Source organism: Cnephaeus nilssonii (assembly GCF_951640355.1).
Source record: "Cnephaeus nilssonii genome assembly, chromosome: 19".
Lineage (NCBI taxonomy): Eukaryota > Metazoa > Chordata > Mammalia > Chiroptera > Vespertilionidae > Cnephaeus > Cnephaeus nilssonii.
In genome coordinates, this window is record NC_137090.1 from 9528705 (window position 1) to 9548208 (window position 19504).

Here is a 19504-nt window from a genome sequence, read left to right on the forward strand (position 1 = left end):
GGTCCTGAGAGGGGCAGAGGGCAACTAGTTTTGGTTCTCAGCCCTGGCCCCGCAGAGGGCAGAGCGAGCGGCCAGCGGGGAGATTCTATGGATGGGGAAGGAGGAGGAGGATGGAGTGCATCCCCAGGGAGCAGGGGTTCTGTTTGGAGCACAAAGTGGGGTACGCGCAGGGGAGGGAGGGCTGGGATGAGTCTCCCTGAGTGAAGCACAGAAGGTAGGAGCCACTGAAGGGCAGCGCCTCTGGGCCCTGGGACCTGGCGGGAAGGTCCCCTCCCGGGGAGCTGCTGAGGGTTGGGGAGGGAGGGAACACTGGGTTGTGTTTCTTCATTTCTCTTTTGTGTTGTTTTTTTTTTTTTTTTTTTTTGATTCATTCTTGTTTTCTAGCTTTGGATCATTTTTGTACAAAGGCAAGTAAGCCTTTTTGAAAAAGAACAAAAGAAGAGGAAAAAAAATCCCTCCTGAAAAAAACAAAACCTGGAAAATAGAAAAAGAAAAAGAAAAAAAAAAAAAGGACCTCATAAATGATGCAATTACTTTTAATTGCAGGCAACTCTTTACATTTAAGTGAAGTGTCTTAACATTTTATATTGTTTTAAAAATATATTTACATATTATATATATATAATATACGTAATATAAATATATATAAATATTTAAAAAAGAAAAAAAAAAAGGAAACCACAGCATTCTCTCCCTGGCCGCTGTTTTGGCGGGGGAGGGGGGCTGGGGGATGGGCACATGGCCTGGCTTCTGTGGTCCAGTAACATGGTGTGGTTTGACTTGGCTGTACAGAGACCCCTGACTTGGGAGGGGAGGGGGGAGTGGTGCCCCCTCCTCCCTCCCACTCCATGACTCTTCGCTTGCTACTTTTCACTTGCCCTCACCTCCCACCCTCAGCCCTGGGACCTGAATGTGTGCCCCACCGTCATTGTCCTGAGTTGAATGTCCCTTTGTGCCCCACCTGCTCACGTGGAGCCCCGTGGGATTCCCATCTTTCTTTCACTTCGGCTCCTGCACATGACGGGCTGAGAGGCATTTGCGTGGCATTGTGCACAGCCTGCATGTCCGTGTACACTGCACACATCCACTGACCCGTGCGTGGTGGGAAGCGTGTGTGCCCAGGTGTGAGTTACCGCCCCCCGTATGCGGGGAGGTGTGTGCATGTAGGTGCGTGTAGCCTGCTTGGGCATCAGCACATGCCCTCCTGCACATCGGTGTGGAAGAGCTTTGCAGACGAGAGCGCGTGTGATGTGTGTGTGCAGATGTGTGTAGCTGCAAGAGACTGTATGTATGTGGGCCACATATGTGTGGACAGAGGGGTGTACATGGAGGTGCACGTGACCTGTGTGGGAATGTGCAAATGCGTGTAGACCCGGGCGTGTGGAAGTGCCTGTGTGATGAACTGTTCCATCGTCCCTGCACCACTTGCTCTGGCCGCCCGCCCAAGCCCCCATCCCCTCGGCCTCTCAAAGCCCACAGCACGTCAATGCCCCAGCCCCCGCCCCCCAGCTGCATGCGCCTCGCTGCTCTGTCCATCCGTGTGTGCTTGACCAAGAGAAAACTAAACCGTCTGGGGGGGCCCTTGTACCTGGTCCTCCCAGTCCCCGCCCACTGTGCTGTGATACTCACACGGGGGCTTCCTCGCCCGCCCCCTCCACGATATGCTGTTCCCCTAGGAGCTTTGGGCTCGGAGAGGGGTCCCAGGTGGGGCCCCCGGGGCGAGCCCTGGCTCCACCCCTGCCCGGTCCGCCCCGTAGGGCCCGTGTTGGTGTAGCAGTGATGGCTTCTGTGGATATTCTGTGACCTCTGTCAGTGTAACTTGACAATTTCTAAATGGAAAAGGGTTGCTGTGTTTTCTCTGTCTCTCTCTTTTTTAATGTCCTTTTTCTTCTCCCCACTTCCCTGCTCTCCTCTTTCGGTTTTTCTAGCCGAGTGTTTGGGGCTTAAATAAAACTTGTTTCTTTTTCCTCTCCTGGATCTCCTTCCTATGGGCTGCTGTCTCGTTATTTCTCAGCTTCACCCTGGAAGGTGCAGGGATGGGTGGGGCAGAGGAGGGGGATCTTGGTAACCAACTGCCCCACAGGCAAGGCTCAGGGGAGGAGGGGTAGAAACACCCCAGGGGCTGCGGCTGCCCCCAAGGGCCCTGAGACCAACTTCGGGAGGAACATCTCCTGGCTAAGCTGCTTCGCCACCGTCAGTGAGGTCGCTAGTGGCATTGCTAACACCTGTGGGCGACAGAGCCAGAGATGTTAGATGTCTGGCTCAGAGCCATACAACTAGGAAGGTGCGGTGAGGGTTAGAACCCAGCAATACCTGACCCGAGACCCAATGCTTTCTCCCCAAAACGAAGTAGGGTCTGATTATCCTGGTAGTCCCCATTTTTCATCTTAATGATTCAGACATGTACACACACAAACACCCATACAGTTAGTGAACAGCACTTACATAGACAATGGGTCAAAATCCACGATTTGAAACACACTGACTGCTGGTCGAGTTTCAGCCCCATCATGTTGCATTTCGGCCTTCTCCTCCTCAAAGGCCTACTGGCTCCTCTTCCCCCATTCTCCTCTGAAATGGAAAGACCCCTGAGAGGAGATTTATTCTTGGTTCTGATTGGGTGGGGGCCCTGGACCCTGACCCTATAGCCAGCAAGCTGCCGGAACCCTTCCAGGTTATTCTAGCAGAGTCCAGCCTGCCCCACCATTGCGTGGGCCAGATGTCCTGATGGGCTTTTTAGGTTTGCCTGGAATTCTGAAGGCTGCACCACTGCTCCAGCACGTCCTAAAGGTCCTCAAAGCTGCCCTGTTAGGCATTTTCCTGCTTCACTGAGGTCTGGGGTATTATTGGGATTCCTCTACCCCCAATAGACCAGCCCTAGACCATGCCTCCTTGCCCACTGGCCACAAGTTTGGCATGCTTGCCCTAGACCTTAGAACCCTGACACTTGACCCCCTGACTGCTGACCTTTGCCCCCTAACCCTTGACACCTGAATGATAAACCTTTGACCTCTGTATGTTGACCCCCCTGAACCCTGACCTTTGATGATAAACCTTGACACTTGACCCTTGACTACCCTAACCCTTAACCCCTAACCCCTAGCACTAGCCCTAGTCTTTGACACCATGCACTTTGACCTCTGACTTTTGACCCATAACCATTGACATATGACCCTTGACCACCCTGACCTTAGGTACTTGACACATTGACGTTTGACTCTTGACCTTTGACTCTTGACCCCAAAACTTGACCCTTGACAACCCTAACCCTCACAATAACCCTAGACCCCAGACCCTTGACTCCTGAACGTTGACTTTTGACCCCTGACCCTCAACAGCTGACCTTTGACCTCAACACCAGACACCCTGATGTTTAACCTCTGACCTCTGACCTTGAGCGCTGGCCTTTGACCTCTGATATTTGACCCCTGACCCTAACCTTTGACACGACCCTTGAACTAGACCCCTTAACAATCCTAACCTTCACCATAGCCATAGCCTCAGATCCCCCTGACATTTGATCCCTGACCCTTGAACCCTGAAATTTGATGACCTTTGACACTTGACCCCAGACCTTCAACCCTTAATCACAAAACTTTGACACATGACCTTTGACCCTAACTCTTGACACTTGACAACAGTAACCCTAACCCTAACTATAACCCTAGATCCCTGACCCTTGACCTTCAAACCAACTTTGACCCTTGACCTCTTACCCCAGACATTTGACCTCTGAACTTGGACACCTGGCGCTTCAACCTATGAACTGTGACCCTCAACCCTGACCCCATGCCCTTGACCTTTGACAATACTAACAACCCTAAACCTTAACCCCTAGTCTTTGACCCCATGCACTTTGACCTTTGACTCCTGACTTTTGACCCTTAACTCTTGACCTCTGGCCCCTGAACTTTAACCGTCAATACCCTGATCCTTGACCTTTGAACTTCAAGTTTCACTTCTGACCTCTGACCCATGAACTTTGGCATTTTATCCTGCCCCTGACCTTTGACCTCTGCACTTTGACCCCCTGACCACTAACCTTTAGCCCTTGACACTTGACCCTTATACTAGACTCCTAACAACCCTAACCCTCACCATAACCCTTGACCTCAGACCTCTGACCCTTAACCCTAATGCCTGAACTTTAACCTTTTGACACTTGACCTTTGATCTTTGACCACAAAAATTTGACTCCTGGCCTTTGACCCTAACCCTTGACATTTGACCCTTGAACTACTCTTGACAACCCTAACAACCCTAACCCTCACTATAACCTTAGACCCTAGATCTCAGACCCTTGATCTTTAACTCCTGACTGCTAAACTTTGACCCTTGACCCCTGAATGGCAACCTTTGATGGATGACCCCTGACCTCTGAAATATGACCCATGACCTTTGACCCTGGCACTTGACCCTTGAACTAGACCCCCAACAACCCTAACTCTCACCATAATGAAAAATGTTTATACTGCTTTCATAATACTGGTACTCTTCATTTCTTTGTGTGGATTCAAGTTACTATCTAGTGTACTTTCATTTCAGCTTGTGGGATTCCCTTTAGTATTTTTTATAGGGCAGGTCTGCTAACAACAAATTCTCTGTTTTTCTTTACTGGAGATGTCTGCATTTCTTTATTTTTGAAGGAGAGTTGAAGGAGATCATAGGGTTTTGATACATTCTCTCATCCAAAGCCTAGTACAGCGCAGAAGGTGGCCTAATGGGCAGGTAACCTTGTTCTTATGTTCCCTTCTCTGGGCTTAAGTTTATCCTGGCTCCACCACTTATTAACTGCGTGACCTTGGACAAGTAATGTCTTCTCCCTGTGCCTTAGTTTCCTCATATATAAAATGAAGATGACATGGTGTGGAGTTCAAAAGACTGTTAGAGGATTGACTTAGGACCTGTGAAGCCCCGGGGCTGACGTGAGCCCACAATAACACTAGCTCTTAGCTCTTTTGACAAACAAAAACAACCTTTGGGGCAGAGGTGGGGGAAAGAGGAAGATTCAGTAAGCAATTCTCTTCCCAGCTCCTGGGCCCCTCCCTTGGTTATCTTTGATGACTATCACCTGATTTTCTTACAAATGAAGACGAGGCTCATCAAAGGCAGCCTGGAAACTGCAGAGCCAAGGCACAGAAGGAAAACACACCACGCGTAAGTCTGCACAGTGAATGAGACAACGGGCAAAACCCAGAATGCCCTCTTGGGGCTGGTGCCTATGGTGACAGCTGGCTAGGCTGGGCCCTATCAGTGGCCTGGGCCTTGTCCAAGCTTCCTGTCTTCTTGGCAGTGAAGGGGGCAGAAATAGAATGTTGGGGAACCAGCTAGCATTGTAAGAAATGTTAATCATGCTCTGTGACCCATGATTGTTTTATTCTGATTAAAGAAGGCACAGTCTACCCTGGCTGGAGCTGACCTATAGATGCAGCCCTTCCTCACCATTCGGAGCTGCCTGTTACCAAGGAAAGATTAACAAAGATTTGTTATAGAAACCCAAATCGCCAGCCCTTTGAAGATCCCAGCCCTTTTGCATACCTGCAGGCCTATGCAAATCGCCAGCCTGCTTACCTGTTAATGTTGGCACTCCCTTTGGCCATTTCCCCATGTAACCCCAGCCCTTGTATATCACTAAGCCCTTTGGAGACCCCTAGTCCTTTTGCATATCTGTAAACTGGACCTTTTGCCTACTTTTCTTTGTACTTATAAGCAGCTGGCTTATGGTGGCTGCAGATACATTTTTGTGGATACCCTGCTGCTCTCCCATACTATGGCGATATTGGAATAAACGCTCATAATGAATGATTCAACCCTGTCTCTGCTTAATTGGCTCAAGTAGTGACAGGCAGCACGAACCCATTGTTTGTCGGGTTATAGCAGCACCTCTGGACCATTCTGAAGGTCCGGGCAGGCCTGAGAAGGAAGGGGCCTGTGCACCTGCCCTCTGCATTCCTATGGAGGCATGGGAACCTCCGTGCAATGAGGGTCGCCTGCCTTCCATCTTGTGTTCTGTGCCCACGCCACCACTCATGCTAGTCTCCCAGGACAAGACACCTACAAATGACCAGGAGGAAGAACTCTGCCACCACCTGGTCCGGCCCCCTAACCCTCACTGACCCCCACCTCCTCTGGCCCCTCCTCCCTCCAGAACAAGTGAGACATCTGACTTGTGCCTAAGGAAGGCCATTTATTTCCAAGATATAGACTATACTTTTAAGACAGAACTTTTCGGAAGCAGGAACTCTTAGTTGTTGCCTAGACAGGTGTGTCCAAGACACCGTGAAAGGAGGCATGCGGACGTGGGCCAGAGGCTCATCCAACACGGTTACAACACTTCTTTAAATGAGCAGAACATCTTTAAAAATCCTTATAAATTCTTTATAATATGTTACACATTTAGAGACAATATTTACAATAAAAGGCAGGGGGGAGGGAGGAGAGAGAAATCTACAGCAAATCTTTGCATGAACCGAGAGGACTGACAGACGTGGCAGTAGGGTTCACAGCCCCACGTGGGCTTCCCTGGAATGAGTGAGGGCGTGTGTGGGAGGCCTGGTGAGTGTGTGGGAGGCCTGGGGGTGGGAGGTCTATTTACAATGGGAGGGAGGAGGAGGGGGGGGGGGCTGGGTCTAGCCCATCCTGAAGGACCAGTCCAGCTCAGACCCCATAAATCAGTGTGTGTGTGTGTGTGTGTGTGTGTGTGTGTGTGTGAGAGAGAGAGAGAGAGAGAGAGAGAGAGAGAGAGAGAAGAGAGAGAGAGACTGGGATGTTTCACTAACTCCCAAAGGGCAGCAGGTGGGGGTCTGTGTGCCTGAGCTGTGGAAGAAGCAGGCACAGCTGGAAGAACAAAGAGAGGCAAGGGAGGTCTAGTAGGGGAGGGACCCTGGACCCTGCTAGGGGAACGCGCAGCTCCCCATGGTCAAAGCGCTGTTGGGTGGGGGGGGGGGGGGGGGGGGCGTGGTGATTTAGAGTTTGCCAAAAGGTTGGTGGGGGAGTATACCTGGAGAGAGTGAGTCCTGCCTCTGTGGAGTGGCCCAACCCCCTTCTCTGGCTCTGAAAAGCATCAGGGGGGAGGACCCTGTGTGCACCAAGGGCAGGAGCCCTGGTCGGGGTGGGGAGACAAAGGAAGCCGGGGTGGCAGAAGTCGCTATTGGAAACACCTGTGGACAGTGACTACACACATTTGCACACACAACACCCCTCCCATGGACACCAACACCTTATACACCCTCTCCCCAGACATACATACACAACTCCCACCCCACCCCCTGAGCTAGGAGCTAGGAGCTAATGGGGGAGGGGGAGGGGGGGACAGAGGAAGGAAGGGAAGAACCAGCATCACCCAGTGTCTTTCCTGTAGTCTGAGACTTGGGGTTCCCTATCCACACCCCAAGGCCAACAAGGGTCTTTAAGTGCAGACCCAGAGAGGCCCATAAGGGCACACTCTGCCCTTTACCGGGGGACACAGACACAGCAGCCTCCTCCTTCCCCTTCCCATCCACACTCTGCCCCTCCCTCTCCATTCCAGCGCGCAAACCGGAGACGTGGCCTCAGCGCCCGGGGAAACAGAAGCGGGGGGGGAGGGGGGGGTGCGAGCCAGAGGAGACGCCTGTTTCCCAGGGGCGCTGAGTCGGGGGCGAGTGGGGAGGGGTGGGCGGGGGCTGGTCACAGACACTGGTGGAGGCGGGAGGCGGCCGAGCGGCGCGGGGCCTGGCTCTGCAGGGCCCCCGGGTCCCCGGGCGCAGGCGGCAGCGAGGCCGCGGACGACGGGGCCCGCGCCTTGGTGGACTCCAGGCTGCTGAGGCCCGAGTCCTTGTTGTCACTGTGCGCCCGCGGCCCCGCGGGCTCCGGGGCGCGCCCTCCGTCCAGCTCCTTCCACTCGTTGAAGTTGAGGTCGGTCAGCGGGCTCTGCACCACCACCGTGTGGCGGCGCCAGCTGCTCCGGCGCCGGCGCGTCTCGGGCGACAGCGGCCGCCGCAGCCGCACGGCCAGCATGTCGTCGGCGGTGCCGCGGAGGCGCAGCCGCAGGGCCTCGAGGCGCGAGGGCCGCGCGCCCAGAGCCGTCACCGCGGCGGCCGCCGGGGGGCGCAGCGACTCCTGGCTGCTGGACGAGGCCGAGCCGGGCGTCTCCGCCGCGCGGGGCGCACCCCGCCCGGCGCCCGCACCCTCCCCGTCGGCGCGGGTCCGGGCCAGGCGGCGCCGCGCCAGGGTGTCGCAGGGCATGAGGTGGTGCGAGGTGAAGGAGGGCCTGCGCGCCAGGCGCCCCCCGGGCCCCGCGCCGCCCTCCGTGTCCGTCTCCACGTGGCTCAGCTCGCTGCGCTCGTCGTCCGCCTCGTCCCCGGCGCCCAGCCGCCTCCCGCCGGCGCCGGAGCACACGCTGCGGTCCATGGTGGACAGCGTGGAGTAGCCCGAGACGATGGAGCGCGTGTCCGCGGCCGGCCGCTCCTCCCGCGCAGCCGCGGGGCCCTCCGGGACGGCGGCGCCCGGCAGCGGCCCCTCCGGCGGGTCCTGGGGTCCGGGCGCGGGCGGCAGCGGCCCCGGCTTGTGCGCCTCCTGCTCCGAGTCGTCGTCCGTGCTGCTGCCCAGCCCTCGCGCCTCCCGCCGCTTCTTCCGCTTGCGGTTGACGGCCGAAATGAAGGAGATCGCCAGCATCTCCCGGGCGTACGGCTCCTTCTTGGGGGCCCACGAGCCCTGGGTGGAGACGGGTCAGTGGTCAGGGGGTACCCAGCCCCAGGCGGGAGGCCTCAGCGCCCTCCACGTGCCCACCAGGATACCAGCCCCACGGGCATCCTGCACCGTCCCCGGACCGCTGTCCCGGCTGGAGAGACCCCTGCCGCCCTCCCCCTACCCTGAAGCCTTCCTGGCACCCCTTCCGGTCTTAATCCAGACTCTCAACTCTTTCCTGTGGGCTGGGTGCTGGCCTAGCGCCTCCCCCCGGCACCCCCAACTTCCGTGCCATGCTCCATATGCAGCACTAGATAAACCCTTTTAGACACAGCTCTGGTGACAATAGTGTCTCAACAGTGAGAAATACTTGACAGTTTGAACCCATTGCACATGGACTGTCCTGGGTTATAATCGCCAGATCCTGGCAGGGACCTTTCTCTGACCACAGCTCCCACCCCCCTTCCCTCTCGCCACTCCCCCCTGGGAAACCTGCCTTCCCACCCCCTCCGTGTACAGGCCTCCCCAGGGCAGCCTGCTCAAGTTCACTTCCCTTTCCCACCGCACCTCACTGGCATGCATGTCAGCCTTGTCCCCAGCGCCCAACCCCAACACTCCTTGACCCCGGATCAATCCAAAGGCCAGCTCCACTGCCCAATAGGAGCTGCGCCCTATTTGCCGGCTGAGTTCTTACTGCTCCTACCAGGCCCAGCTCAACCAGGCTCCCTCCGTGCAGCCCCCTCCCAGGCCCTCCTTTGAGCTGGTGAATCCCTTCTCTGTCCCCACAGCCCAGGGGTGAGGCTGGGTCTGCCAAGGACCATTTGGATATCTATAACATCATAAAATTACCAACCTAAAAATTAGCCTGCTACCCTTGGTCAAACACTTAATTAAGGCACCCCTGATGCCGTGGCAGGGCCAGACCCAATGATCTTGCGGGCCTTATACAGCCTGAGGGCCGGCCGTTCCCCATCCCTGCCACAGCCCTTTGGAGATACATCCGTACCAGCTCCTTTCACATCAGAATAGCTTTGTTTCCACATCATCTATATAAAAGTCTGAGTTCTTTGAGAGCAAGCGAGGTCTGTGGCTTGTCTGTGCTTGCATCCATGACGCCTGGCACACAGTAGGTGTTCAACAAATAGTAAGTGTTAAGTGAACGAGCAAATGGGTGAGTGGAGTTCCCTCAGCACAGGAAGCCTGCAGAAGCAGATGCTGGGAGTGACCCCCTGCTGGGCTGCAGTGACATGCCCCTGGACACCTCCTCACAGGCCACCCCGTTCCCGCCATCCTGTAGCAACGAGTGGAGACACAGAGATGGCGGGGCGGCCGCTGCATCCTATGCATTCTCTCCCGCATCAGTTAGTTCTAAGGAAGCCGGAGCGTGTCAGGGATTCGGGATTCGCAGGCACGTGGTCCTGGGCCACGGCTGCTCACACTGCACGGTTCCAGAAGGCACCCCTGGGGCTCTGCGGCACGGCAGCACTGCGATGATCAGTCTGAGACACCGGGTGCCCGGTGCCGCTTTCTGTCTTGGCCATTTTCTCAGAAACGTGAGAGGCCTGGAGGGCCATCTGACCAAGTTACCCGCTCATCCCAACTAGTTACAGAAGTAACGAGGGCAGAATGGTCCCTTCCGGTGAATGCAGAGGTCAGCAGATTCACCCGAAGGTCAAGGGGTCAGTGCAGGAGAAGCTGTGGGAAACCAGGAGGCTAGCGGGTGCAGTGGGGGGAAGGGACAAGGAGCTAGATTCAGGCTACTGCAATGACCTTGTTCTCCGCCACAGAAGTCTGGGATGGAATGAGCTCCCCATCGCCAGAGGTGTGCAGGCAGAGGCTTTCTGGAGAAGGTCCAGGGGCCTCTGCAGACTGGAGCAGTCTTCTTTCCGGTGCATTCATCTGACACATACTGAGTACCTGCTCTGTCGGGCACCGCGGGCTCAGTGGGACCCAGCCAGCTCTTAAAGGCCCAGAAGGAAATGAGCCCAGTTCAACCAGCCAATATTTCACTGAGTTCACTGACTACCTTTAGAAGAGGCCATGAGGGTGGGGCCCTTATGGTGACATTAGTGCTCCTAGAAGAAGAGACACCACAGAGCTCTCTTGCTCTCTGTCTGTGCCATCCAAGGACACTGGGAGAAGGCAGCCACCTACCAGCCAGGAAGAACGCTCTCACCAGAAACTGACCAGGCTAACGCCCTGGTTTCGGATCTAGCCTCCAGCACTGTGAGAAAGTGAGTTTTGTGCAGCAGCCTGAGCTGACTAAGACACGCCCCTGGCCACCAAGCTCTAATCTCACCCATCAAGCTCTAATCTCACCGCAGGGCAGGGCCTGCCTGGGGCAGCAGCCTCGCCTGCCAGGTTCTGAATCAGAGGGCAGGCTGGAGTGGGCGAGTAGCTGGCTGTGAGGTCTGGTTCAAAGAACCAGCTTTGGTTTTATTGATTTTTCTCAATTATTTTCAATCTCATTGATTTCTGCTCTTATCTTTATTATTTCCTTCCTTCTGCTTGCTTTGGGCTCTCCAAAGACCTTAAACATTGTTATATGGGACGTGTTGACTGTTAACGCCATTGATGGGGATAAATAGTAGCCATCATTTACAGGTGAGGATTGGAAGAGGTCAAGTAACTTGCCCAGTGGCCCAAAGCTACCAAGTGGTGGAGCCAGAATTCAAACCCAGGACTTCTAACCACTGGACAACACTTCCTGCCAGCCAGATCCTTCACTACACCAGATGCCTCGCCGGTAAGGGTCAAGGAGAGCCACCTCTCTGTACCTCAGACATCAGTGCTTCCCATCTTCCTTCCCACTGACCATCAACTTTCCTCGGGGTCTACTTGCAATCCCCCCAGTTCCCTTGACCAAAAGGTCACAGGGGCTGCCCTGTCCTGCGATAAAGCCTTCAGAACCGCCTTGGCACTTACCTTGGACTTGGCTGAACTACAGGTGGTGGAATCTGTTGGTGCAAAGAGAAAGGAAAAGGAAGGTTGGATCGGGGCAAGAGCAGGCCGAGACTTGTGAACACGATTCCCTCTTCAAAGGCTTCAGAAACCAGGGAGGTCAGAGACCTGACACCTCCCTGGGCCCTGGAGCGTCATCGGCCTCTGAGGCCATTTCCAGTGGGAGAGGGATGGAGCAGAGAAGGATGTCAGTCACCACTTCCTGGTGAGGCTGCCAGCCACTGACACCTCATTTGCCCAGGGATAAGGGCAAGAGGGGCTTTTTGGGGGGCCTTGTTCTGCTCCCCCTTCTCTCCCGGTTACTATGAAGCACTGGAGGGAAAATGCCCAGTATCAGATGCAGTCCACAAAACCACAACAGTGAGACACAGCAAATCACAGATGCTCTGGAGCATGGAGACCACACAGTGCAGAGAGGAGGGTGCCCGACATTCACCCTCACCCCCCACTTGCAGGACATGAGAGGACCACGTGAATGGATGATCGAATACAGGGGCCGACATGAAGCAGGTGGGACACAGGAGGTGGAGTGGCCTGGGGGCTAGAGCCTTGCTAGGTTCCACCTCCAGACGTGAGGCCCTCCTTTATAACCAGAGTGACGAAGGAGCGTGAAGTCATTATTAGCTCCATGGGACTTGGGTCCCCCTCCCTTCATACGACAGGGGTGGAGAAGAAACCAGAAACAAGCCCTGGCAGCGTCTTCTCCCGCACGGGGAGGGAGCAGGCTGATCCAGGGCCGCCCGGTCCGAGGGGGCAGTGGGCAGTGCAGTTAATCCACACTCTCTGGCAAGCAGGTTAGAGGACTCCCCCCAGCCCACCCCGCACACGGTGAGAAGAGCGGATGTGCTGACCACACAGCGACACACCACGGGGCAGGGGAGCGGCGGCGGGTGACTAGAAGAGACGAGGGCTCCTCTGCCATCCCCACCCCATGGCGTCTGGCCCCCCCCCCCCCCCCCAGCCTGCCTCTTGCAACTAAGGGTGCTGTGATGCACCTCCCGTCAGAGCCAGGACCAGCCAGAGCACCGAGGTTAGCTCACTCCCTGGGTGGGAGGGGTCAGTGGCTTGAGCCAAGGAGCGACTGGGCAATCCTTGGTCTCCAGGCTGCTCTGCTATGAGAAGGCCGGAGGCCTGCAAACAGGACTCGGGCTGAGTGACCAGGGGCTCTGGTTTCAGAAGCAGAGAGACTCAGTCCTGGAAGGGGACGGAGGCAGGAGCTACGGCCATAAGAGGCTTCTGAAAGGTGGTGTCACTGGTGTCCGGAGAGGCGGGGACCTGCTCCCAGCCAAGCCTCCCCCTGCCCAGAAACCAGACGTAGCCGGGCTGGGCACAGAGAGAAGGCCTGGGGGTGGGGGGGATCATCGGGAGGGCAGCCAGACTTCCTGGCAAGGGGGACAGGATCTGGCCCTCGCAAGCGCCTCCCTCCTCCGGAGAAGGGCCTTCCAGGTGGGAGGGGACTGGGACGGGGTTGTTAACCGTCATGGGTGGCTGGCATGTCAGGGTGAGGTCCTCACTGCCCGGCTGTCCCCGCCTGCCCCTCGTGCCTGCCCAGCCTTCTTATAATCACCCGCCACTGTTAGTGACCGAGGCCGCGACGCCACACTGTACCCTTTAAATCTCCAACAGGTCCGCTGGAGGAGGGGGGAGGGAGGAGAAGAGAAGGAACAGGATCCAGGGAGTGGGAGGAGAGCGGAGGGAGAAGAGGGAGGAGGGATGGAGGGGTGCAAGGAGAAAAGGAAGAAAAATTAAAAAGAGAAACATGCCCAGAAGGACACAGCCCATGAGAAATAAAAAGCTCAGGAAAGAAACCAGTGAAGGAGGGGGAACAAAACTCCTACCCAGCCCTGGGGTGGGGGCAGCTGAGCAGATGAGGAGGTGGGCACACAGGCAAGCTGGGCCTCCCCAGAGAGAGCGAGAAGGCCCTGCCACAGCCCCTTCTCAGTGGTGGGGGGAGGGGAGGGTCCCGCGGGGCAGGAGCAGGGAAGCTGGGCGTCTGGCCGGGCATCCGGGATGGCATCTGGGACCCTCAGGAATGCAGAGCCCACCCTCCCGCCACCCTCTCCCAGGACCCTGCACTCACCCGGACCTGGGTCACCAGGGGGCACTGTCCTGCCGATGTTGGGCAGGAGATACTCAATGTTGGGCACTGACTGCGGCTCCTTGTCGTCCACAGGGGTCTGCAAAGAGAAGGAAGGTCAGCCACCAGGCCCTCAGACGGCTAGACCGGGTCCTGCAGAATGGGGTACCCTGAAGGACAGGGCGCACGTCTCCTCCATCAGACTGGCTCAGCAGGGCGGTGGCTGTCTCCCTCATCACGCAGGCACTCTTGAGAGGCTGCCATGTCTCCGCTGGACTATTCTGTGCCTTCCCCAACACCTTGACTGAGCCCCAAAGTCCTGAGCTGCTCCCTCCGCTGAAGGCAGGAGCTGTGCCCCCCCACAGACGGGACCTTCCTCAGGCCTACACCCTCTGCCTCAGACGGAAAGGTGGGGGTCTGCCTTTGCTACTGGACTCTGTTCTTTAGAGGAGGCCTGTGTCTCCCCCCCAGACCGAGAACTCCCGGAGGCAAGGATGTGTCTCCTATCGGCGTGGGTGCTCCTGAGGAGAGGGTCTATGTTTCCCCGGTCAGAGTGGGATGCCACAGGGCAGGGACCTTCTCCTGCTGGAATCTCGCTCCCCGCCCCCCCAACCTGGGAAAAGCACCCCCCCCCGCCCCCCACCTGCCCTCTGCACCACTTACTCTCTCGCCCTTGTCCTCGTCATCACTGAAGAACCAGTCTGACTGCAGAGGAGACAGAAGGAAGTGATGAAATCAGCGTGGGAAGGGGCTGAAGGGAGACAGGCAGGCACGGGCTCCCAACCTGCTCAGTCCAGAGCACCCACTCAGGCGCCGGATGGGATGGGACAGGAGGGGGCACCAAGCGGCAAGGGCCCCCCTCTTCTCAACAAACCCCAGGCTGGCCTGGTTGCCAGAGGGCTCAGAGGTTGACAGGTTCTGGAACCCGACTCCAGAGACTATGAGAAACCCTTGGGGAAAGAAAAGATTGTACCCCCGTGTGGGAGGGACATGCAGGCGGGAGTGAGAGAGGGTCGGAGCGGAGACTGAGGACCTGCTGAGGGAGAGCTTCTCTCTTTGCCTGTCTTTCTCTAAACGCTGCCCAGAGCACATCACGATGGGTGGCTCCCTACTGCAAGCCAGAAGCGCGGGCCAGCAGCGCGGCGTGGGGCCGACGGGGTCCACTGCAGGGAGGAGGCCCTCCAGGCCTGCCAGTGCTGAGTATACCCCATGCCAGCCCTGGGCTCCACTCTTACAATTGGGGGAGGCCTGGAAGGTTTAGGAGGTTCCCTGAGGGGCAGGCAGGCAAGAGGCTTCTCATAAATGCCAACGCGATAGAAACTGAAGCCATAAATTCCACTCTTAGATATATTTTGTGAAATTTGAGAATCAAAGGTAAAACTCTAAAAGTTTTCTAAAAAACAAAAACAGATTGCTTACAAATGAGCAAGTATCTGCCCTAACCGGTTTGGCTTGGTGGATAGAGCATCGGCCTGCGGACTCAGGGGTCCCAGGTTCGATTCCGGTCAAGGGCATGTACCTTGGTTGCGGGCACATAACCAGTAGAGGGGGTGTGCAGGAGGCAGCTGATCGATGTTTCTCTCTCATCGATGTTTCTAACTCTCTCTCCCTCTCCCTTCCTCTCTGTAAAAAATCAATAAAATATATTTAAAAAACAACAACAAATGAGCAAGTATCTGCTGTAATTAAAACTTTCAGCAGCAACAGGCACAACAAGTAATTATTTCAATGTATTGTTGGGCTACAAATGCAAGAATTTTTTTTAATCCCCATCTGAGGAAATGTTTTTTATTGACTTTAGAGAGAAATGAAGGGGGAGAGAGAGAGAGATGCTAGAGAGAAACATCGATCGGCTGCTTCTCGTACTCACCCCAACTGGGGATGGAACCTGCAACCTACGTATGTGCCCTGAGTGGGAAGTGAACCTGCAGCCTTTTGGGTATAAGGGATGACGCTCCAACCAACTGAGCCAGAGCTGCAGGAACTTTGAACCTAGAATTTTATACCCTGCTAAACTCTCTGAGTATATGCGCAAGTAAAGAAATGAATCCAGAGTTGAGCACTAAGCTTTGAGAAATAAGGATGGGTAGTAGCATAGAAAAGTCCATTGTTACCAAACCAAGAATGATGCCCACACACAAACAAAGTGTGCTCATGATGATCTGGAATTCAAATTCAGAGGGAGAAACCAGCGACAGGTGAAAGGACACTAAGTACTTGGCTTTTAGATGTGGTGGAAGGAAGGCATGGAAGACTGGGAAGGTTTAGCTGTGTGACCTGAGCAAGTCACTTTACCTCTCTGAGCTCCAGTCCAATTTCCTCATCTGTAAAATGGGGTAACATGATCTGGGTTCCCTGCCCTGAAGTCCGTATGAGGTGGGGGAGGCTAAGGCTCCCCTCCCCCTGATTAGCTGCCAATCTTATTTCTCCTGGCAGGCGGGGGTCTGGACCACAGGCCATACCAACATTTGGAAATGGAACTCTAAGAGGGTTCATCAAAAAATCCCTGCGTGCCCAGGAGGGGGCACTGCTGCTCTGGGTTTGGCTCTGGAAGACGAAGGCCTCCTGGGCCCTCTGCTGGCCACTCTCGGTTCTCATCCTTCACGGACAATCACAAGAACCAGGCCTCTGGGGCTCCAAGCAGCCAGGAGAAGGGAGGTGACCAGCCCAAGATAAACAGAGCACGGTGCAGGGCCCTGCCTCAGACCATGCCCGTCCCTGCCCTTCCGCCTGCGCCCCACCCTCGGCATCACCATTTCCTCCCAAAGGGCAGAGCTCTGCCTCCGCCCCTGCACCCTGCACCCTCTGCGGGTTTATGCAAGGACGCCTCTCGGGGGCCTCTCGGAAGGTGCCCCTGCGCTCACCCTCTGCTCTCCAGCCCAGGAGCACCCCCCCTGACCTCCCTCCTCCCTCTGACCCTCACACACATCTTGGAAACTCAGGGGCCTCCTGTTGCTTCTCCTAGGGACTGGGGGGATCCCAGACGACAGGGATCCTAGGATCTCTTCCTGTTTGGCCTTGAAGGACATTCCCCATCCCAGCAGCATTTCCGTAAGCTGCCTCAGCCTTCCGGGTGCGCACCCACCCAGGCGCAGAAGCGGGGTGCCCAGGGGCCCGTGGCTGCTTACGTGCTGGATCAGCGTCTCCACGATCTTGTATCGGTCAGGCATGTGGGTCACCATGTCAGCCATGTTGTCCTCCGACGTCCTCACCAGCGTCGGCCCGAAGACCAGGGCCAGGTTCCGGGGCTCCATCTGGGCAGTGGGGGGAGCAGGTCAGTGTCAATAACCCCGGGAGCCTGACTCCAGTCCCCCAGGTCTCCCTCCCTCTGGGCCCCCCAGGCCCCTCCCGGCCACATCCTGAGCTGTCCCTGGCTTAGGGGCTGCACGCCGCCTTGCGTGGGCATGGAGGTGCCTGGTACATCGAGCAAACGCCAGGTTTCAGCGCCCTCACTTCCAGGTCTAGCAGCCATGGGCGGCACCCAACCTGCACACCCATACTGTGCTAGCCACGGGGGATCCTGGAGGGGGCCCCCTGCAAGTCCCCAGGCTGTCTTAGGACTGAGAGAAATCCTATAGCTCCCCGCACTTTCCCCGCTGCAGAACCAGAAGATACTCGAGGTGTGGTTTGCAAAAAGCCGTGCAAGGAGTTCCAGCTAAATCAGAGGATGGGTTTTCTTTTCTTTCTTTTTAAAAATATATTTTTACTGATTTCAGAAAGGAAAGGAGAGGGAGAGAGAGAGAGAAATATCAATGATGAGAGAGAATCATTGATCGGCTGCCTCATGCTCGCCCCACACAGGGGATGGAGCCTGCAACCCAGGCATGTGCCCTGACCGGGAATCGAACCGTCGTGACCTCCTGGTTCATAGGTCGATGCTCAACCACTGAGCCACGCCGGCCGGGCCAGAGACGGACAGAGGGAAACTAGTTTTCGTTCTCAGCCCTGGCCCCCCAGAGGGCAGAGCGAGGGGCCAGCAGGGAGGATGGATTTCCATCAGACAGTTCCGAGGGAGAAGCACTGGCCGGGAGGAGTGGCTTGAGAGTATCTGACCCAGAGGAGCTCAGAAGACGCTGAGGAGACCCAGGAATGCTTCCCTCCCCCACACGCCACACGGGAGCCCCACCCACCTTGTTTTTCTCCGAGTGGTCAGCAATGGTCTTCAGGTGGCCCACGAGGAATTTCAGTGTTTCATAGTAGTGTCCTGGGAGGTCCCTGATCTGGGCAGGAGAGAGAAGAGGCATGGGACCAGACTGTCATGGCCTCCCTGGTCCATCACGCCCCGAAGGGGCTCCCACTGCCATAGCTCAGGGGCTCGGGAATCCACCCTCTCACTGCCCCCCCGGTAGAGATGGAGAAACTGAGGCCTTGAGGGGAGAAGGGCTTCCCAAGGTCACAGCGGGAATTGGTGGCCCTGGACCCCGGGCCTCCTGGGACCGTGGTGCTCTCCCAATCCAGTCTGCCTTTTGCCCAACAGTGTCTCTTTCCTTACCAGTTTCCGCAGCGTTTTCAACCGCTCCCTCGAGTCTTCGATGCGATTGGCTTCGATGAAGTCGTTGTATTTGTCTAGAACATACCAAAGACCCTTTAGAGAAAGGGGAGACGCTTCGGGCTGAAGGTCAGGGAGGCCTGTTCTGATCCAGTTCCGAAGGGCTCCATGGCCTCGTGTTCACGGCACCAAACCCCCCGCAGCTGTACTCAAGTGTGCACCTGACCTGGGGTCGCCGAGGTGTGCGCATCCGGGAAGAAATAAGACCTGAGCTGCATGTACTACTGGAAAAGGGGTCCTGGCACCAGCCTCCAGGACAAGGACACCACAAGGTCAATGCTCAGAGAACGCTTAGACAGAGGAAGGGGCCTTTCAGTCTCCACACACCCACCCCACCCCACCCCACCCCACCCTACTGGTGTCAGGATTCCCCCAACTCCCTTCAGAAGTCCATGGGAAACTTTTAAAAAGTGGAACGTGGTAACTTTATTCTAAAGTTCATCTGGATGAGTAAAGGCATAAGGGAGAGCCTCTACTCGTTCTTTGAAGGCAGAATGATGAGGAAGGCATTGCCCCACCGGATACTGAAGCAAACTATAGAGAGAGCACAGCTAGAGCAGCGGGACTGGGAGGGGAAGCTAACAAGGGTCGGCACAGGAAGGAGGAAAATGGGCCACGTGGATCTTTCCTACATGATAGGGTGGCCCTTTAAATCCGTGTGGAAGGATGGAGGCCCTGGGATGATTAGCTATGTCAGTGGTCGGCAAACTCATTACTCAACAGAGCCAAATATCAACAGTACAACGATTGAAATTTCTTTTGAGAGCCAAATTTTTTAAACTTAAACTTCTTCTAACGCCACTTCTTCAAAACAGACTCGCCCAGGCGGTGGTATTTTGTGGAGGAGCCACACTCAAGGGGCCAAAGAGCTGCATGTGGCTGGCGAGCCACAGTTTGCCAACCACGGAGCTATGTTAATGGCGGGGAGGGGATCTGTATCTAGCTCACATAATACACATTTAACTGCATTACAGAGCCAAGTATAAAGTTATTAAAATATTGGGAAAAAATAAGAAAATAGTCACGTAATCATAAGGCCTTCTTAAGCATGAGATGCAGAATCCGTGAAAGATTAACAGCTTTGACTGCACTTGAAACAACTGTTTCCAATTTCTCTGCTGAAAGTTCAAAGGCAAATGGCAGACCCAATATTTGCAAAAACTAACAAAGGATTTGTGTCTATAATGTACAAGAGCGTGTCTCCTATAAATCAATATGAAAAAAAGACAGACAATCCAATAGAAAAATGGGCA

General features: G+C 55.6%; 1 protein-coding gene across 5 annotated transcripts in view; it reads right to left on the bottom strand.

Annotated features, from left to right (window-relative positions):
• Positions 1-7665: 7665 nt before the first annotated feature.
• ARHGAP23 (Rho GTPase activating protein 23) overlaps positions 7666-19504 on the bottom strand; it is a gene marked incomplete at its 3' end in the record, with an annotated part of 72838 nt that continues 60999 nt past the window's right edge. For all 5 annotated transcript variants that reach the window (XM_079797468.1, XM_079797470.1, XM_079797467.1 and 2 more), the window contains 7 exons: positions 18195-18268; positions 17833-17922; positions 16831-16956; positions 14366-14407; positions 13706-13802; positions 11590-11621; positions 7666-8691 (listed from right to left, as the gene is read on the bottom strand). In XM_079797468.1, the coding sequence (XP_079653594.1) occupies positions 7666-8691; positions 11590-11621; positions 13706-13802; positions 14366-14407; positions 16831-16956; positions 17833-17922; positions 18195-18268 (1487 nt within the window). The remainder of the gene's footprint in view (positions 8692-11589; positions 11622-13705; positions 13803-14365; positions 14408-16830; positions 16957-17832; positions 17923-18194; positions 18269-19504) is intronic.